Source organism: Eupeodes corollae, chromosome 2 (assembly GCF_945859685.1).
Source record: "Eupeodes corollae chromosome 2, idEupCoro1.1, whole genome shotgun sequence".
In the NCBI taxonomy this organism is placed as follows: Eukaryota; Metazoa; Arthropoda; class Insecta; order Diptera; family Syrphidae; genus Eupeodes; species Eupeodes corollae.
In genome coordinates this window covers 9,751,778-9,770,462 of record NC_079148.1, presented here as the reverse complement: position 1 = coordinate 9,770,462, position 18,685 = coordinate 9,751,778, and the positions used below count along the sequence as shown (strand labels likewise).

General features: G+C 34.1%; 2 protein-coding genes across 2 annotated transcripts; one reads left to right on the top strand and one right to left on the bottom strand.

The window, feature by feature from the left end:
* Positions 1 to 4,004: 4,004 nt before the first annotated feature.
* LOC129944318 (uncharacterized) lies at positions 4,005 to 5,136 on the top strand. Its single transcript, XM_056053666.1, has one exon. The coding sequence runs from the start codon at positions 4,204 to 4,206 to the stop codon at positions 4,648 to 4,650; it is 447 nt and encodes a 148-aa protein (XP_055909641.1). The 5' UTR covers positions 4,005 to 4,203; the 3' UTR covers positions 4,651 to 5,136.
* On the bottom strand, positions 4,799 to 7,762 carry LOC129944317 (hexokinase type 2-like). Its single transcript, XM_056053665.1, has one exon. It carries the CDS (start codon positions 6,904 to 6,906, stop codon positions 5,440 to 5,442), a length of 1,467 nt encoding a protein of 488 aa, XP_055909640.1. The 5' UTR covers positions 6,907 to 7,762; the 3' UTR covers positions 4,799 to 5,439.
* Between the last annotated feature and the right edge of the window lie 10,923 nt (positions 7,763 to 18,685).

Sequence of the window (18,685 nt, the reverse complement as noted above, 5' to 3'; positions counted from 1 at the left end):
TATATATACAAATAAACTGTGTCCTCTGGCCACTTAGTAAGAGCTTTTATATCCTCAAATCTGTGACCATTGCATATGACTTGTTGTTGCTTTTGGCGTCGCCTACTTGGGACCGAGATTTTTTATTTATTTTAAAATTTTTACTAAGGGTGAAAGGTTCGTTTTTATTGATCATGGTATAGTATGCCGTGCTGTTGCTATTTTTCGAATTTGAAAAAAAGCTTTAAAAAACATCCGCATCCGCAACAAACACCGCATCAGTTTACGCGGATGCTGATGTTGGAATTAATGCGAATAATCCGCAATTGCGGATACGGATGCGAATATTCGCAACATCCATTATACGAACCCCGAAAAAAAGTATTTTCGGAGTTCGTGAAAAGTGGTATCACTAGCCCCTAATGAATAGAGTTTGGCAGTTTTTTCTACGAACAGTTATTTTGATTGGAGTTCAATAACTGAAAACGAAAAAAAATATTTAGCGTATGAAGATAAATTAAATAAAAATAAAATATATCAAAAGAATTATGTAAGTTTTACTATTGTTTTCATGTGAAAGTGTACCTATATTTTTTTGGTTTTTTTTTTTGGAAGGGCAAATAAAGTTATAACAAATGAAACTCAGTGCCAAAGGCTTTATGAAATGTTTCAAGAAAAACCTGAAATTGCCAAAGGAGTTTCGAAAATCACTAAGAATTTTTTTTGGGAAGCAGTAAAAACGAAATTAAGTAGCCTAGGCTCACTTTTTTAGGACACCTCTAGCTGGAGAAAAGTAAATTGAATAGATTAGTCCAAACTTTTTTATAATCAAATTTAATTCTTAGGTGTGGTTAGATTGGAAGGCATACATCAAGAGAAAATGGTTGAGAACAAAAAAGAATGCAAAGCTACAGGTGGCGGAATAGAATGCATTCTTTTAGCAGCCTCGAAGAAGGTGTCATAAGACTCACGGGCCTTGAAACTTCGACCAGAAGAATAAAAGATACACAAATTAATCGAAAATTCTTCCGAGCCTTTAGAATCTAATGAACCTTGTGAAGATAGCCAACTCGCATATGTTAAATAGAACTATGTAAATCAAAAGATGAAAAACGAGTTTTTATTGGCCGTATTTTTAAATTCAATAAAATCAAATTTAAGACACAATTTGATGAATTTATATTTGTATTTAATTACTGAAGGATTTATTTCATTTTTAATTCGTGTGTCCGAGCAGCTGATTCTGAAACGTCAAAATCATTCTAAACTAACTTTGTAGCCGATTTTTTTACACTATGCTGGAGGGAAAATTTCAACTACTTTTGTAGTTAGATTTAGCCAATCAGAATCCCTTGACTACGTAGCCACTAGCATTTTGAATGCAACCATTTATTTTTGTTATTTTTACGCAAATCAGCTGATTTTCAAATCAAATCAAATGGGGTGGCGAACCAGGGCCTAGTGACTTACAACTCTCAACCATTCCTGTGTGCGAGTACTGTTGTCAGGAATGGAAGGGACCTACAATTTAAGGCCGAATCCGAACGGCTAGTTTGAGAAAGCACTTTTTCATGACAAGAATTACTCTTGAAGGAATTGTCAATTCCTCGCAAGAGGCAGTACCCGCGAAAATTTTTTTTTTAAATTAAGGTGGCACAGGCAGGGATTGAACCCAAGACCTCTTGCATGACAGTCCAACGCACTAACCATCATGCTACGGGTACTACTGATACTGATCAGCTGATTTTGACACTCCGAAATTAGTATTTCTGTGTGTCATTAAGATGTTGGAGACATTGATCTAAATAAAATATATCCGAATTCAATACCGCTATTCGTTCCTAAGATGGCTACGATCGAAAGGTTCAGCAAGTAGCAAGTACACAATAAATGCACTGGGGCCTGATTATGGGATTGGTGGGAATCATTTTGCTAGAAAACACGGTTCCCACTTGAAAAAAATTTGCATGACTAAAGCTTAAACTAAGAATGACCAATCGTACCAAAACAGGACCAACATAATTTTTTTCCGCAACGGTTTTTAACTTCGCATAGAAAGTTATTGTAATCGATCCGAATTGTAGAATTGAAAATTTTGACATGTCTTGACGTTTCAAGGTTTCTAAAGTCTAAATAAAGGATTTTTAATGAAATTTCTAAGCGTGCGAGTGTGCGTACATTCATAGGTCCGTGTCGTCTTCAAATAGATTTTGTTATTCAGATAATAATACAGGAAGACACAGAAAGCACTCTCAAAAAAATTGAGTGGGTGTTATCCTAACCGCAACAATTAAAAAAAAAGGTAAACCCAAAATAGCTCACAAACCAAAAACGCTAGCGACTTGAATTAAATTTTGCATTATAAAATATATTGTAATATGATAACAAACAAGTATTTTTTTTTTGGAAAAAGTCCAATTTACGTTTTTTTATAAATCAAAAAAATTAACAAAAAATAATTGTCACCTCGAATATTTGGCGAACAAAAAATGGTTATATCTCCGAAATAATTGTATGCAACAAAATAAAAAAAACTTCTTGACATCTGGTAAAATTTTAAGAAAAATCAAATTACATTTTTTTTTTATTAAAACCTAAGAAAAAAATTCACTTAAAGTTGTTAAAAAATTACTTTTGACTCAAATATCTTTTAAAAATTAAAAAAAATATTGGCTTCTTTTAAAAAATTGTTTCCGACATTCCGTAATTTTTAATAAAAATCCAACAGTCTACGAAAAATAGTACGGAAGTGCTACTAAAATTGGGTTTTTACTAAAAAAAAAATTCGTTGACAGAAATATATTTTGAAATCAAAATATTTCATCATACTCAAAATATTGTTGCTAGTTTTTAAATTTGTTAAAATAATTCAACTGACAACTTTTTAACAAAACACAAAAGCCTGCAAACCATTTAAGCAAGACAAATCGACAGACGGGATGGGAAGTTATCAGTTTTGTATGCTATTCAAACAAATATAGATCATATTACCAACAAAGACATCTTGGCTGAATTTTATAATGTTTATAATGTATCTGTCAATTTGAAGGATGAATAATTTTTTTTTTAATATTTGCAATTTATTTAACATTGTGATTCAAGTATGCCAGACCTTTAAAACGAAATAATTGATTCGTTATAGGCTTTTCACACCCAGTTCAAAACCCCGTTTTCGCGAAATTATCGGTTTTGGTCGAAAACCTACATTGAAAACTCAAGTTTTCCCATACATTTTGGTACCACAAGTTTTCGTAAACCACAAGTTTAATATAAAACCTCTCGAAAACTAGTAGCAATTCAAAGTTGAACTAAACAATTAAACCTTTCGAAACATTCAGCGGTCAAAATTAATGTAAACAAAACAGCTGATGGCTGCTGTCAAAACAAATATTTCATTTTGAAATAAATTTGGTTGTGGTAAGTAATATTATTTATACAATTTCCTTACAAAATAATAATTATTGCTTTTTTCATTTACAGAATATGGAAGAGAAACTTTGGGGGAGCTGCGTGGCAAAAAAAAAACTTCGAGGTGACTATTTGTGGCACTGGCGGTTCTTTTATGATCCTCCAAACTTACAAACGCTCTTTCTTAAGTGAGTAACTGTAGTTCACTATGGCTACTGGCGTGACGACCCCAAAGGACGAGGAGACTTGCTCATAGTTTGTAATAACGTTTCCAAGGGATGTGTCTTAGAAATCGTTGCCACAAATATGTTCAACAAACGAACATTTATTCAATGTTCGTGCTTTTTATTCGTTACCAATAGACAACCCAGTAAAGTTCCAATTTCTTAAACTTATTTTAAAATAATATTTTTTCGACTTGAAAGCCATTAATATTTTTCAGGAAACTCGGGGTTTTATTAGTCAAACAATTGAATGATTTTTGGTTCCCGTGCGAACTCAGATTAAATATGATTTCAAATTGTTTGTCCTTGCTGTACCTGTACTTTATACTGAATTGATTTGGCATCACTTGTAGGAAAAAAAGTTTGACATGACTAAACGTCAAATTTGAAATAGAACTGTAAACAAATAATTTTATAAATAATCATCGATATTTCCATACATTATTTTACTTGATTGACGCATTATCCCAAGAATTTGCGAAATTCATAAAATCACACCCCTTCTCCTATTATTTAACATTTGCTATACCATAAACCATTACCACATCGCACTCCGCACCTTGCTTAACTAAAAATAAACACATTATTCATAATGACTGACCTCAAAGAAATTCGAACAAAGGTCGATTATAAAATTGAAGAATTGCGTCAGCAAGCGTATTTTGCAATTAACAAATACGATTACCATCACAAAAATGATGAACTTCAAATACTCGAACAGCAGATAGAAATTCTCGGCCAAGTGACCGGCACTTACACCAGATTCCTTAATGAAATGCAAAAGTTCAATCAAACCCTAAACGATGCCAAGCAAATGAGCGCAGAATTTGACCAATTGTTGGGGCAATTAGAGCCAACAACGCAGCACCAGTCGCTATCGCCGCCAAACGAAAATGAGCGACAGTTACAGCAGCAGCACGAGATGCAAGCGACGACGGCAAAGTCGTCGTCGAAAAACCTAAAACACCCGCTTACGTGCACAAAGAAGGACAAACTCAAGGACAGCACTTCAAAAAAACAGCTCTTCCCTCCTTCATAGCTTACTTCACCTCTGGGATCCACACCTCCACCTTTCGCCACAAACAGTTGGCGATGATTTATGAGAAAAAACAATATTTTTGTTGTTGTTTTCCTGTAGCCAAAACTTGCAGTTAAAACATTTATTTAAATTTAAAACTTTCAATGTCTTTCTTTTTCTTGATTGAGGTTTTGGTTGTTTTCTTTTGCTTTTTCTGTTTTTTTATTTTTATTTTTAAATAAATACTTTAAATACATTTTTTCTACACTTTACAAACAAGCAGCAGCGTTTTTTCTTCTCTTTTCCTTTTTTCTTACATCTCTCTAACTATGTACCAAGTATATAATTGAATATAAATTAAAACTGCTCGAGAATAAAACAGATAAAACGTGTGGCTTTTTATGTTTTAAAAAAATTAAGTTCCACTTTATATCTAGGCAAAAAAAAATAAAATAAAATACTAAACCAATAATATTACAACAAATCCAAATATAGATATAATATAAAGTGTAATTAATTATTTGATTATAATCTTAAGAAATATATAATGTTGTATGTTTCTGTTTGCGCTCCACTTCTTCCTACATCCTGACATCTATCCATCAGTAATTTTCTTCCTTTAATGTACTATGCTCAAAAAATTAATAAATTTAAATCTCTCATCCGCCTCCGACTGCGACTCCGTTAACCACGACCGTTATTTTTGTTTTCCGAAAAAATGTTAAGTTAATGAACAGCGCTGCGAGCTGGTAACAAGAATGGGATAATTCAAATTAGGTTTCATTATTTTATTTTTGTTTAATTGTAATTCTAATCATCTTCATCCTCTCTGCAAGCAACAGCCGCAACCAGGGCGGCACCTCGTCCAGAACCATCCTCAGAGAGCATCAAGTCGAAATGGATGCCAGGCTTGATGAGACTCTTGATCTTTTCGAACATAAGATTGTGGAATTTTGGATGGAAACGGTACACAGAGCCATCCACTCCGACAGTGACAAAGGGTTCGTTCATTTTATTGATTAGCGTGGCAATGCCACAACTCACGAGATGAGCTGCTCTCGTCGACACACATTCGCAGATGAAGCGCACATCCTCGCAGTCTTCATCGGTGGCATTGTTTAGGCCAAGTTCTTCAAGCACACTCCGGCAGTTTGTGTAGTTACCGACCTCGTCCGCCTCGATTTCTGAGACGTATTTGGTGAAGAATGTTCCACGGGTCATTAGGATGTCACACTCCTGGCCCTTGAAGAGAATTCCTTGTTTCGCGAACTTAGCCAATACCAGACGCACCAACTCGCCCATATACATACCAGAAATCATTTTCTCAAAACATTGCTTACCCGGGTTAATACTATGCTTGTCCACGTCGTCATCGTATTCTGTCCGCACAAAGTCCAGAGCTCCATTGTCTCCGAAGGCTCCCCATTCTGTGTTGATGAGTACGTGGGTCTTTTGATTGTCTTTGCCATCGAACAGTTCAGCTTCCTCTACTCGTTCCACGTAGCACGCATTACTACCCGTTCCCACAATCAGGCCAATCTTACAGTTGTGGTTCTTCCAGGCACATGACATAAGAGTACCAGTGGTGTCGTTGAGAATAGCACAAACGTCAATCTGCACATCTCCCCTCCGAGCAATGGCATCCTTCAGCAGCTGCACAACATCCTCGTTGACAACCCCCTCACAGTTGAAACCTTTTGTCCATGTAACAAGCAAGCCCTTCGTCAGGCCCAGTTGCTGCAGTGGAAACGAAAATGTGAAACCCAAGGGCAAACGCTCTTTATACACATCATGTTCGTTCATAAAATTCGACAGACACTCAGCGATGTGATCGAATAACTGGATTCCAGATCCAAGCATGATATGCTGCGGTATCGCATAGATACGTGACTCCATTTGAAAGTCATTTTCGCCCTTGAGATGAATCAGCAACACACGAAAATTGGTGCCACCCAAATCGAGGGCTAAAAATTTTCCCCGTTCATTGCCATTGGGCAGATCCTGCACGTATGTTACAAAACACTTCACATTAGCGCGGTCGTGGGTATCCTTAGCCAGGCCACGTTTGATCTCGTGCAAAATGCGATAATTTAATTCTTTTATTTGCTCTTCCGTGAGGATGAGTTCTTTGCAGTGTTCGCGAATCATTTTTGATTTTTCACTGAAGATCTTCGGCGCTGCACCAGTTTTTGACTTTTCTTTGCTTTTGTACTTCTCTTTGCATAAATCACTATTAATAGCAATCGTTTCTAGCGTTGCACTTATCTCTTTATCCATTATTTTTATTTGTATTTATCTTATTGTGTATTGTGTAGATACGATGATGCAGGTGATGATGTTTTCTGCACGATTTTCTTGTTTTGTTTTAAACTTTTGATGTGTAAAAAATAAAACAAGATTCACTGTCTCTCTAGTCTCTCGGATTTGGATCTCGGATGTTTCTTCTTTTCTTTTTTTGAAATTTTATTTTATCTTTTTCGTTGATGGTTTCCAACAACTAAACTAGTGCTGCGTCGATTTGAAGGAATTTTGAAGGTCAAAAATGACAACTCGCACAAGACGCGAACGACAGTAGAATGAACACACAATCGAGGTGGGTGGTTGGTTAGAGGAAGTGAGAGCACTAATAAATCATTTACAGTACAACAACAAAAGCAAAAAAAAAAGAATTTTATCGTACTAAACTGTTATATACGCACGCAGGTGCATGAATGACAGCACATAAAAGAATAAGATATTTTTTTCTTTTTGTTTTTGGTATATTTGGTGTGAAATTTTATTTTTGTCTTTCTTTCACTATTTATTTTTATTTTCTTATTTTACTTTATTATGTCTATGTCCCGCTTGTAATGTTTTTATTAGTTTGGCGTAAGCGTAAGCGTATGTTCACAGTTCGCACGTCCAGCTAGTCTGAAGGGCGAGAGCAAAATGTCATGACCGAAGACCGAACCGACACTCGACAGAAAGTTTGAGTTCCGTTGCCTGCCGTTTTGCTTTTGGTTGGTATCTAGTTTTTAATTTGTATTTTATTTTTGCCAGCTAGTCCAGCGGAAAAGATAAAAATGCTCCTCCAGTTATATCACTAATGTATGAAATAAAGAAAGAGAAACCGGTTTGATCAACAATCGTTTTGGCTTTTGGCAGCGGCGCAATATTTAATAAAACAAAAAAATAAAATGAATAATCTTGCTACGCGGCAACATGCGGGCCATTGAGAAAAATATCTGAGAATGCTGACGAAAAATAAACCAGAAACAGAAACAACGCTCGTGTAAACTAACACGTGCTACAAGTTTAAAGATAATTTTTCATTCTGTACGTAGGTAGGAAGGTATTCTTATTTGAACTCTGACAAGATGCGCCAGCCCGCTACCCAGCCAGCCCAGCCCTCTAGTCTCAGCCTATCAGTTATCAGTATCTGTTTTCGATTTTTGTTTGAAAATGGGCTCGTTGGGAATTGTGTGGGTTGAGAGGTGGGGTGGCGTGGCGAGATGAAGGAGAGATGAACTCTATGATGATGACGTGCCTTCTTGACCTAGTTAGGTTTAGCTTTATAATCGGAATACAAAATATCTCGCCTAAAATATAATTGATGGGAAGTGAGCTGGGAACTATTGCAAAGATGAACACTGGACATATACAATTGATAACAAAAAAAAAACAAATGAGATGATTCAAGTGGGTATGTTGATTGTACCTATAAAACTTGGCCTAATCTGGTTTAGCTCTGTGGACAGACGCCTGGACGGTAATAACCAGTTTTACACAAATGCAAGTTTTTAAAATTAAATGGAATTTGGAATCCAGTAGATAACAAGTTGGAGTAGGAATCCACATTTTATATTTTTACTCATTTACATAAATTATAGGTAATATGTATGTAGGGAGGTTTTATTTTTAAGCAGTACCTACATAAGTAGCTATTTTTTATGTCAGTTTCAGTTTTTGCGATAGGACGAAAGCGAAAGTTGATTTTCGTGTACAATTTACCTTACAAAAATATTAATAAATTATCTACATACCTTTAAGCATAGTTGATTCCCAAAATATCGGACATTTTTATAGGTCAGGATTAAGAACATAATAAAAAAATGAAAGTAGAAAGGTGTTCTTACCTGAATTGGAAATGACATCTTTGACAAATATTTTCGCTTCTGAACTTACCGAAACCAATTGGAAAGACTTCAACTCTTATAATTTGTGTCTAACTAGTTACTTACCCACGTCGGCAGGTGTAAGCTGAGATTGCATATTTGTGTGCAGAACACATTCGCAAAATCTTATCAATTTAGCATTTTATCAAGAAAGCAAATTTCCTGTCAAGAAGACAAACAATTATAAATCTAATGTAATGTTTATAATAAATTATCTACAGGAATTGTAGAAAAAAAAATTTGTTATCTACTACTTTCATATTAATTTTAACTTTTATTTTCTTTCTTGGAATGAATTAAGCAAAAAATTTGATGCGTCAACCAGACATTTGAAAATGTAGTTTCAGCATTTTTGTATACGACACATAGTACTCATCGAAAGTTATTACGGGGGTGGCACTTAGTGTCTACGGCTACACTAGTTATTAAAGTTTTTATACTAAACTTCCAAAGCCTTTTTGGGGCTACGGTTAACTTAAAAAAAAAAAACAATTACATTTTCTTTAGCGAAATATTCAAATGTATTCCTCCCCTTAAACAGCCCAACAGTAATACTCGAAACATTACGAATACTCATGTCAGTATACTCTCGAGCGAACAGTTCGTACTGCAAAGTAAATAGATTTGTTCTTTAGCTGCACTTCACGAATGTGGAATGCTTTACCACACGCTGTCTTTTCTATTAAATAATAAATTAATTAGGTGGCGCAAAAGTCCATGAAGAACCATGGCCCAGTGACTTACAACACTCAACCCTTCATGTGTGCGAGTAATGTTGCCAGGATGGAATTGACAAATCCTCCAAGAGTAATTCTTGTCATGAAAAGTGTCTTTTTTTTCTTTCTTTTCTATTACCTATTGGAATTTTCAGGTATTCAAAACCAATGTGCTAATGGCTGCATCACATTGGTCTGTTTTTTTTTCTAACTGAAATTATCTATTGTTGTTGGTTGCGTTCAATCGTAGACAGATAGGATATCCGGAATTTATTTTTTAGTGTTTTACTTGTAAAAGAACAGCTGACTCAAAACAGCTGGAATGTCAAAAAAGGAATCTAAATGTATTAAAGAATTTCTGCTATACGTGGGTATCTGACATAGCAGCTGATTCAACGTATGGATTTAATTTGAAGGAACCAGAAAATTGATTTCAAATTGTGTCTCTTTTTGTAAAATTCCCTTGAACGCAGCCATTATGTCAAACACATTTTTTAAAATGTCAATTGTAAAAATTTGTTATAATCATTAAGGAATTGAGCAGTTTATATTTCTAAGGTTGATAAGAATTTTTTCAATCAGATCCACAGAGCAGGAGAAGGAAATATTAATACAATGCACTTTATTCGAACTGTCCAATCAAAATAGCATTTTTCTTTCTTGTTTTTGAATCTTGCTATAGAGAATTTTTGAGAAATCGAATCATATAAATTCCATTCTCAGATTTTTCACAGGAAGCAATTGAGAAATTTAGTTTACATATTTGAGAATATCTAACAACTGTCCAAATGACAATTGTTGGAAATTGTTTATCTGTCAAACTACCAATATCAAAAATAAATAAAAAACAGTTTTTATAACTTTAAATCACTAAATGAATAACGAAAGAAAACTTAAAGTTATTCTTAACTTGCTTGAGAATTTTAATAGAAATATTTTAAGATAAATAATAAAAGATGTCTTGAATCAAGTCTTTAGTTTTTTTTTAACAAAAGAATGAAAAGCAAAGAGAGGGTTCAACGAAAAACATTGGCTGCGTTCAATCTCAGACAGATAGGGTATCCAGATACCTTTTTGTTAGTGTTTTACGTGTAAAATAACAACTGATCAAAAACAGCTGAGATGTCAAAAAAGGAATCCAAAGGTAACCAAGAATTTCTGGGGTATGTGGGTATCTGACAGAACAGATGATTCAGCACATGGTTGAATTTCCAGAAACTTGAAAATTTATTTCAGCTTTTTGTATTTGTTGGTAAACAAAAAGGTACAAAATGTTAGTTGAAGTTGTATTTGAGGATGTTCTGTACATAATAAACGATGAAGAAGCTATTTGCCTCCGAATTTGAACTTCGATTCTTAAATGTTTAACTACTTTTTTTTAACAGCTGAAAGTTGTTTTTATTTTTTGACAGCTATCTCAATACAGCTATTCAACTCGTGCAAGAAGGTATATAAAAATCTACCTATCCAAGATACCCTATCAAACACGAGATTGAACGCAGCCATTGATTGGTTGTATGACAATTTTTGGTTCTGTTAAGATAACGACGGGCTTTTAAATGTATTGTTTCCTCCTAAAGCAAAGAAAATTGTTTAAGTGTCATCGTTGATCTATTCATCTACGTCTTTCAAAATTTAAACAAAAAAAAAAAAACATTTTTATAACTTTAAATTGAAAATCTCATAAAGACATCTGAAGCTTATTTCATTCAATATCAAAATAGTTTTTCGTGCTTAAAAAAGTCTAACATATACATATGTACATATGTCAAAATATTAATTCTCCCCTTATTTGGGTTCCATTGGTGCAAAAAAATTGATTTATTCATGATTTCCAATTTAATTTGCAATTCTGAAGGGTTAACTGATGTAATGAAACTTTAAACTCCTTTTAAAATTAAATGAATACAAATCATATTTATTCAACCTTGAAAATGATAAATGTGCATACTTCGGTTTTGATTAAATATCATGTGGTTTAACCCGCAATTTCTGTTTTTCCTATTTAATACTTAAAAATGTATGTACTTTCCTTCTGCCTATGCCAACAAAAATATGAACACCTACCAATACAAGAAACGTTAAAATAATTATTTTGAGAATTTCCCAACAAGATTGCAAATAAACTCGTTTTCAGTCTTGCTACTTTAAACCAAAATTAACGTGTAAAATGATTAATTTATTTACGATTTGGATGGATGGTCTTGAAATATCAGTTCAATATATGGTTATTAAAAAATAAAAGACTTTGTTGAGGAAAATGTTAATTTATTGTTAATTTATTCATAATCAATGAACAAAATTGTCTAAGAAGATTTTTACTTTTCATATTTTCTATACCGAATTATTTTGTTTAATATTTTATTTAAAAAAATTATACATATTTTTTCTTTAAAAAATGGAGCAAAAACAATTATTCTACCGGAAGATTCTATAACTTTGCAAATGGTGGCAAATGTCAAATGTCACTATTCCAATTTTACGTGTTAATTTTACTTCAACGAGTATTGACTTAAGTTTGTAGGGTGATCAATTAATGTTAACCACAAATAAAATTGAAGTATGCATGAGAACCAAAAAGATTTAGTTTCTTTAATTTTACTATGATGGGCACACCTATGCTTAAATCAATGTTTATGTTAACATTAGTGAAACGGTACTTATTGAGGAAAGATGTCTGATTTTCGGCAATGGTTTTTTAAAAGTGAATGCATCAATTTATACAGAACAAAATGAGTGCTTAAAGCAATATCATTGCATTGTTACGGCATTATTGGTACACATGAGTAGGTTAAGTTAGGTTAGGTTATAGTGGCTGTCCATGATGGAAATGGACACTCTTAGGCCAGCTTAATGGCCCATTGTGATACCACATGAATCTTTAGGCTTCCTCCTAAGCTCAATAGAACCAGTTTGAGTCTCTTACGAAACGTGAGAGGCTGATATGATGTAGATCATTAAAGAAGAATTCTCCTAGGTAATTCTTGCGTTTTTGAGCCAGAGCAGGGTATGTACAGAGAAGATGAAGAGTAGTTTCCTCGTCTTCCTCTTCCATACAGCTTCTGCAAAAGTCATTTGAGAATATGCCTAGTCGCGTGGCGTGCTTTGCTATTAGATAGTGTCCGGTTATGACTCCTATTATCGAGCTTATATGCGATCTGCTTAGAGATCGAGCAAGCACCTTAAACGTTTTAAATCCAGTGATGGCCAGATGTTTTTTTGTGACCTTACACCTGGTGATGGTGTTCCACTTGCTGCATTCTTCATTGCGTCTTGCATTAGCAACAGTTTACAAGTAGCGATTTGTATGCCAGTATGTGCCAAACGTGGTAGGATGGGCTGCACTGTACCGTTCCTGGCGAGTTCATCTGCCATACAGTTACCTGGAATGTCTCTATGGCTCGGCACCCAACAAAGGTGAATATTGAACTGTTGTGCCATTTCTATTAGAGATGATAGACAGTTATGGACTGTTATAAAGTTTGTAGAGACAGAGTCCAGTGATTTGATAGCAGCCTGACTGTCTGAGAAAATACGGATATCAGTTGTTGATATCACGTTTTCTTTAAGAAAGGAAAAGACTTCTTTTATTGCCAAAAGTTCCCCCGTGAACACGCTATAATGATTGGGAAGGCGGAATGAGAGACTTAATTTCAGTCGTTTAGAGTACACACCTCCGTCCACCCCTTCTTTTTTTTAACCATCTGTATAAAAATGGATTGACACATTTTCCAGGAATGTCCTATCCTCCCAGTAAGATCTGGGAGGTATAGAAATCTGGAAATTTCTGTCGAATTGCAGTTGAAGGATGGTGTAGTCTGTGTGCTTTGGAATTGATGCTAAATACCTAAGAATTAAGGAGTGGCCAACTTTGTTGTAAGTCCCCTGCGGCGAAAAATTACCAAATTTTACCAAAATAAAGCAGTTATTTTTAATAGCCCTTAAAATAACTTAAATTTTTTAAGGGAGTTAAAACAATTTTAGTAAGTTCCTTCGCAAAAAATATGATTTTGATAATTTTAAACAATTTTAGCATATGTCAACATTTTAGTAAAAACCACAAAACGGCTACTTTAACTTTTAGTATATCAATAGGTCCATATGACTTCTGAATTTCCTGCATGTCAAAATATTTGAAACATTTGATTGGGCGCAATTATTAACCTAGTGACTACGTAGTCATTCTGATTGGCTGATTTTGACGTTTCACAATCAGATGGTCGGTAAAGACACAAAAGTTGAAAATAAAATAAAATGGTTCAAATATAAACCACTCATATTAAATTATAAAATGATTTTATATACATTTCAAAAAAAGATATTTCTAAAGACATATTTTGTAAATTGACATTTGTCAATATGACAATTTCGGAATGACTACTTTAAAGTGCAATTTGGCATTCACAAAGATAGTTGAATTTAGATTACGAAGTGATTACTTTAACAAAGTTGCTCATTTAACTTAATTTGTTTTTTCCATGAAATGTCACCTTTTAGACATGTTCAGATTAACTTTTTGTAATAAAAGGGAATGAGAACTTTACTACTTAACTTAAGATTAATAATTTGTAATAGCTAAACAATTACATAATATTTAAAAAATATTATACAACTAATTAACTGTTAAGCCCTTAACAATATATTGTTTAAATTTTGTGACAGTGTTTTTATTTTGTACACGATTATCCCTTAACAGTAAAAATAGACTTAATTCTATTTTTGTCTCCGCCAAATTCAATAGCGGAAATGTTTATTGCTCCTATATGTAATAGCGGTTTGTTTATTTTAAATGCAAATTATTATTTTATGTGATCAATACTTGTAATTGCATGTTGTATACTATTTAAAAGACTGAATGAATGCTTTTCTGGTTTTGGGATTTATAACACAAACATGTATTAAATATTTGTCAAAATATTTTTTTCTTTTTCTTTATATTGGGATGTTTGTCAAAATGTTGTAGGATGTTTGTTTAAGAATAAGATGAAATAAAAACAGCAAATGATTAGAAATTGTTGTCTTACATTTGGAAATTTGAGGGTGTTTTATGAGCACATTGCACCCGGTAAGACTTCATTGCAACGTGTACACTATTCAAAGAGTTCAAATTGAGCTAAACATTACGTATGTACAATACGTGTACGTAAAAGTATCATCGAACGCCCCCTATGCGCGTGTGTTTTTTAAAAACAAAAATATGTTTCCTTTGATTCTGATATCTCTCATAAATATGGCAAATTTTAATTTAAAATCGTGTGATGGTGCGATCGGATCAGTGATCATGATCACTATCTCGTTGTGTTTAATTTTAATTTTATTGCCACTTGCCATAGTGTGACACGGAAGAAAATGGATGAGCTATACATAGCCGAAGACGTTGACATTTTGTTTTTTTTTTTGTTCGCTTAAATAAGATGACCTTGTCAAGCCCCCACACTTTTTGTCTGTATCAATGTGATTCATTGGCGAATGCATAATAATTGCGCGGTTACAAAACAACGTATATCGGTGTTATTTTCTTTTTTAACTATAAAGAAGGCATTAATCTTTTTTAAAAAGCAAGCTTGTGCTGTGTCTGTGGCTTCCATGTAATTCACCGCAATTGCCAGCTATTATAATGGAAATGTTTTTTTTTTTTAATCAAGCATCTAGACAGAGCCTTATAAGCTTACGTGGGGAAATCGAAATAATAATTGCAATTGCAACATTTTTTCTCAATCATTTGAAAGGGGATGCACCGCCGCGCCGGCAGCGCCGATTCAATACATTTTCACATCTTATTGTAGTTTTAATTTCAAATGATGAATCATAGTGGCTAAATGAATACTTACATATACTAAAAAAAAGTATCCACAGCTAAATTGGAAATTTTTTAATAGTCACTTTCTTAATGGACTATCAAGTTGATTTGTTTTCATCGTGGGGCGATAAGTTTTCAAGGGCAAATATTTGTTGTTTTGTTTTGTTTGTAGATTATTATTATTTTAGCTAAAAGTTTGTAGATATTTTTGATTGAGTTTTGGACGATTTTAAGATGAGATGTTGTCGTGTGGATTAAAACAAAAATATTTGCAGATATGCTACTTCTTGTATAATTAAGTTGTATAGCGTGTATTGCGTAGATAAAATCTATTTTTGAAATAAAATTGCAAATTGGCGGAATGGACATGGCGCTGGCGTCGCGTCGTCGTGTGGTAGACTGATGAAGCTGTTATGTGTTGTTACCTTCATCTAAGAATAAATAAACATATTTTGTATACGAATTGTCATATTGTGTTGATAACAAACAGGAAAATAAGTTTTTTAAGAATTATAAACTGTTTAAAGAGTGATTTGTGGGAGCACATGTGTACACCATCTTGAATAATAATATAGGGTGTTTTTTTTAAGAGCTTTAGAAATTTAAATAATAATGTAAAAGATAGAAATATGTTTGGTATAAATTTTAACTTCCTTCTTCCTTTTTAGCTTGTCGAATTACAAATTTTGACATTTCTCGACGTTTCAAGGTAGCATCTAAATCAAAGATTCTTAGAGACATTTCTTTGTGTGCACATACATATGCATGTTTTTGCCGTCCATATCTCAAGAACCAGTAGAGATATCGACATTAAATACATTTTGTTATCGAAATAGAAAGGACTCGCAAAAATACTAAGTCGGTGGTTTTTTACCAAATCAATTTAAAAAAAAGTGAAGTTTCATCAGTGAAACCAGTCATTGAAATATTTGGACAGTTTCAAAATTTCTGACACCGACACTGAAAGGAATGTATAATACAAATTATTGTTTGTTATTGTAATACAAAATACAAGAAATTTTACATTTCTAACCCTGAGGCTCCACAAGAGTAAAGTCCAATCCAGCTTCTCTTCCGCAATCTCATCCGCAATCCATTGTGTTTTTTTTTTTACTGGGCGTATTATGTCTTGCCATGAGCAACCTCAAATGTCACATTTGACATCAGGAACGGTTAATCTGTTGTTTACTATTTTGTTGATTTACCCTTAGTGTCGGTAGTTATTGTTTTTTTTACTAAATTTCAAACAAATTATATTTGAGTATACAAAAATTAACCCTTTAAAAAAATGAATGCTGGTTAAGAAACTGGAGGAACTGCAACAGCTAACTATTCAAGAGGATAAAAAAAAGCACAGGTTTTGGGTGAATCCATTTCTCGAAGTGAGGAACTTCATGATTTGTCGGTTGACAGCTTTGAAGCTGTTATGTGCCTAGTAAAGACAACTTTGATTTAATGAATTTAAGCTCTCGACGACAATTTAAATGAAATTAAATTTTAATTTCACAAAGGCTGTGGAAAATGGACGGTCACCAGTACATACGACACAAACGTCAAATTTTATGACAGGACTTTGAACTGCTCGAAAAATCCAAACTGCGATGACCGGATCATGTACTGGGTGTTGGATTGTTGGTCTCTATTAGATTGTCTGATGGCTGGCCTATAGTCCTTTCATCGGAAATGTTCAATAGAGACCCCAGGTTATGGCTTTTTAGTATCGAAACAAAATGTTCACAATGAAAACCAGTGCTAACTATACCAGCCCCTTGGGAATAGGAATAGAAATAAGAATAGGAATAGGAATAGGAATAGGAATAGGAATAGGAATAGGAATAGGAATAGGAATAGGAATAGGAATAGGAATAGGAATAGGAATAGGAATAGGAATAGGAATAGGAATAGGAATAGGAATAGGAATAGGAATAGGAATAGGAATAGGAATAGGAATAGGAATAGGAATAGGAATAGGAATAGGAATAGGAATAGGAATAGGAATAGGAATAGGAATAGGAATAGGAATAGGAATAGGAATAGGAATAGGAATAGGAATAGGAAGAGGAATAGGAATAGGAATAGGAATAGGAATAGGAATAGGAATAGGAACTGACTTGATGTAACCAGTGTGTAAACCACGCAAAACAGTCAATTTTAAAGGATTTAATAGTGATTCGTTAAGAATTGTCTTCGCATTGTATAATTCAATTTTGCTTATACTGACGAAACCATTTAAGCAGAAATGATTTTTATCACTCCCCAAACAGATTATTTTTCTTCGGCATGATTAGGTTAAGTTAAAGTGGCTGTCCATGATGGAATCAGACACACTTAGGCCAGTTTAATGTCCCATCGTGATACCACATGAATCTTAAGGCTTCCTCCGATGGAACCAGTTTGAGTCCCTTACGAAACGTGAAAGGCTGATTATTCTGATATGATTTAGATCGTTAAGATTTAGATCGTTAAAGAAGAATTTTCCTAGGTAATTCTTGCGTTTTTGAGCTAGAGCAGAGCATATAAAGAGAAGGTGAAGAACTGTTTCCTCCTCTCTTCCTCGTCCATACAGCTTCTGCAAAAGTCATTTGAAAATACGCCTAAGTCTCGTGGCGTGCTTTCCTATTAGACAGTGTCCGTTTATGACACCTATTATCGAGCTTATATGCGATCTGCTTAGAGAGAGCAAGCACATTGAACGCTTTAAATCCAATGTTGGCCAGACATTTTTTGGAAATTGACACGCTGTCATGTTGTTCCACCTTGTGTTTGCCTTCTTCGTAGCGTCTTATATTAGCTTTAGCTTACAAGCAGCGATCGGTATGCCAGCATTTGCCAAACGTGGCAGAATGGGCTGTACTGCACCGTTCCACCGGCACCGGTGAGTCCATCTTCCTTACAGTTAACTGGAATGTCTCTATGGCCCGGCACCCAGCAAAGGTGAATATTGAACTGTTGTGCCATCTCCATTAGAGATGATCGACAGTTATGGACTGTTATAGAGTTTGTAGAGACAGAGTCCAGTGATTTGATAGCAGCATGACTGTCTGAAAAATACGGGTATCAGTTGTTGATATCACGTTTTCTTTAAGCCAGGACAAGACTTCTTTTATCGCCAAAAGTTCCGCCCGGAACACGCTACAATGATTGGGAAGGCGGAATGAGAGACTTAATTTCAGTCGTTCAGAGTACACACCTCCACCAACCCCTTCTTTTGTTTTTGAACCATCTTTATAAAAATGGATTGACACGTCTTCCAGGATTGCCCTATCCTCCCAGAAATATATGGAAGGTATACAAATCTGGAAGCTTCTGTCGAATTGCAGAAATTCTGTCTTCAGCATAAATATCCATAATTATGACGTTGTCAAACCCTTCTGATTATAAATGTC

What these genes read in the sequence shown, in the direction of transcription:
- LOC129944318 (XM_056053666.1), top strand. Translation starts at nt 4,204, where the DNA reads ATGACTGACCTCAAAGAAATTCGAACAAAGGTCGATTATAAAATTGAA.
- LOC129944317 (XM_056053665.1), bottom strand. Translation starts at nt 6,906, where the DNA reads ATGGATAAAGAGATAAGTGCAACGCTAGAAACGATTGCTATTAATAGT.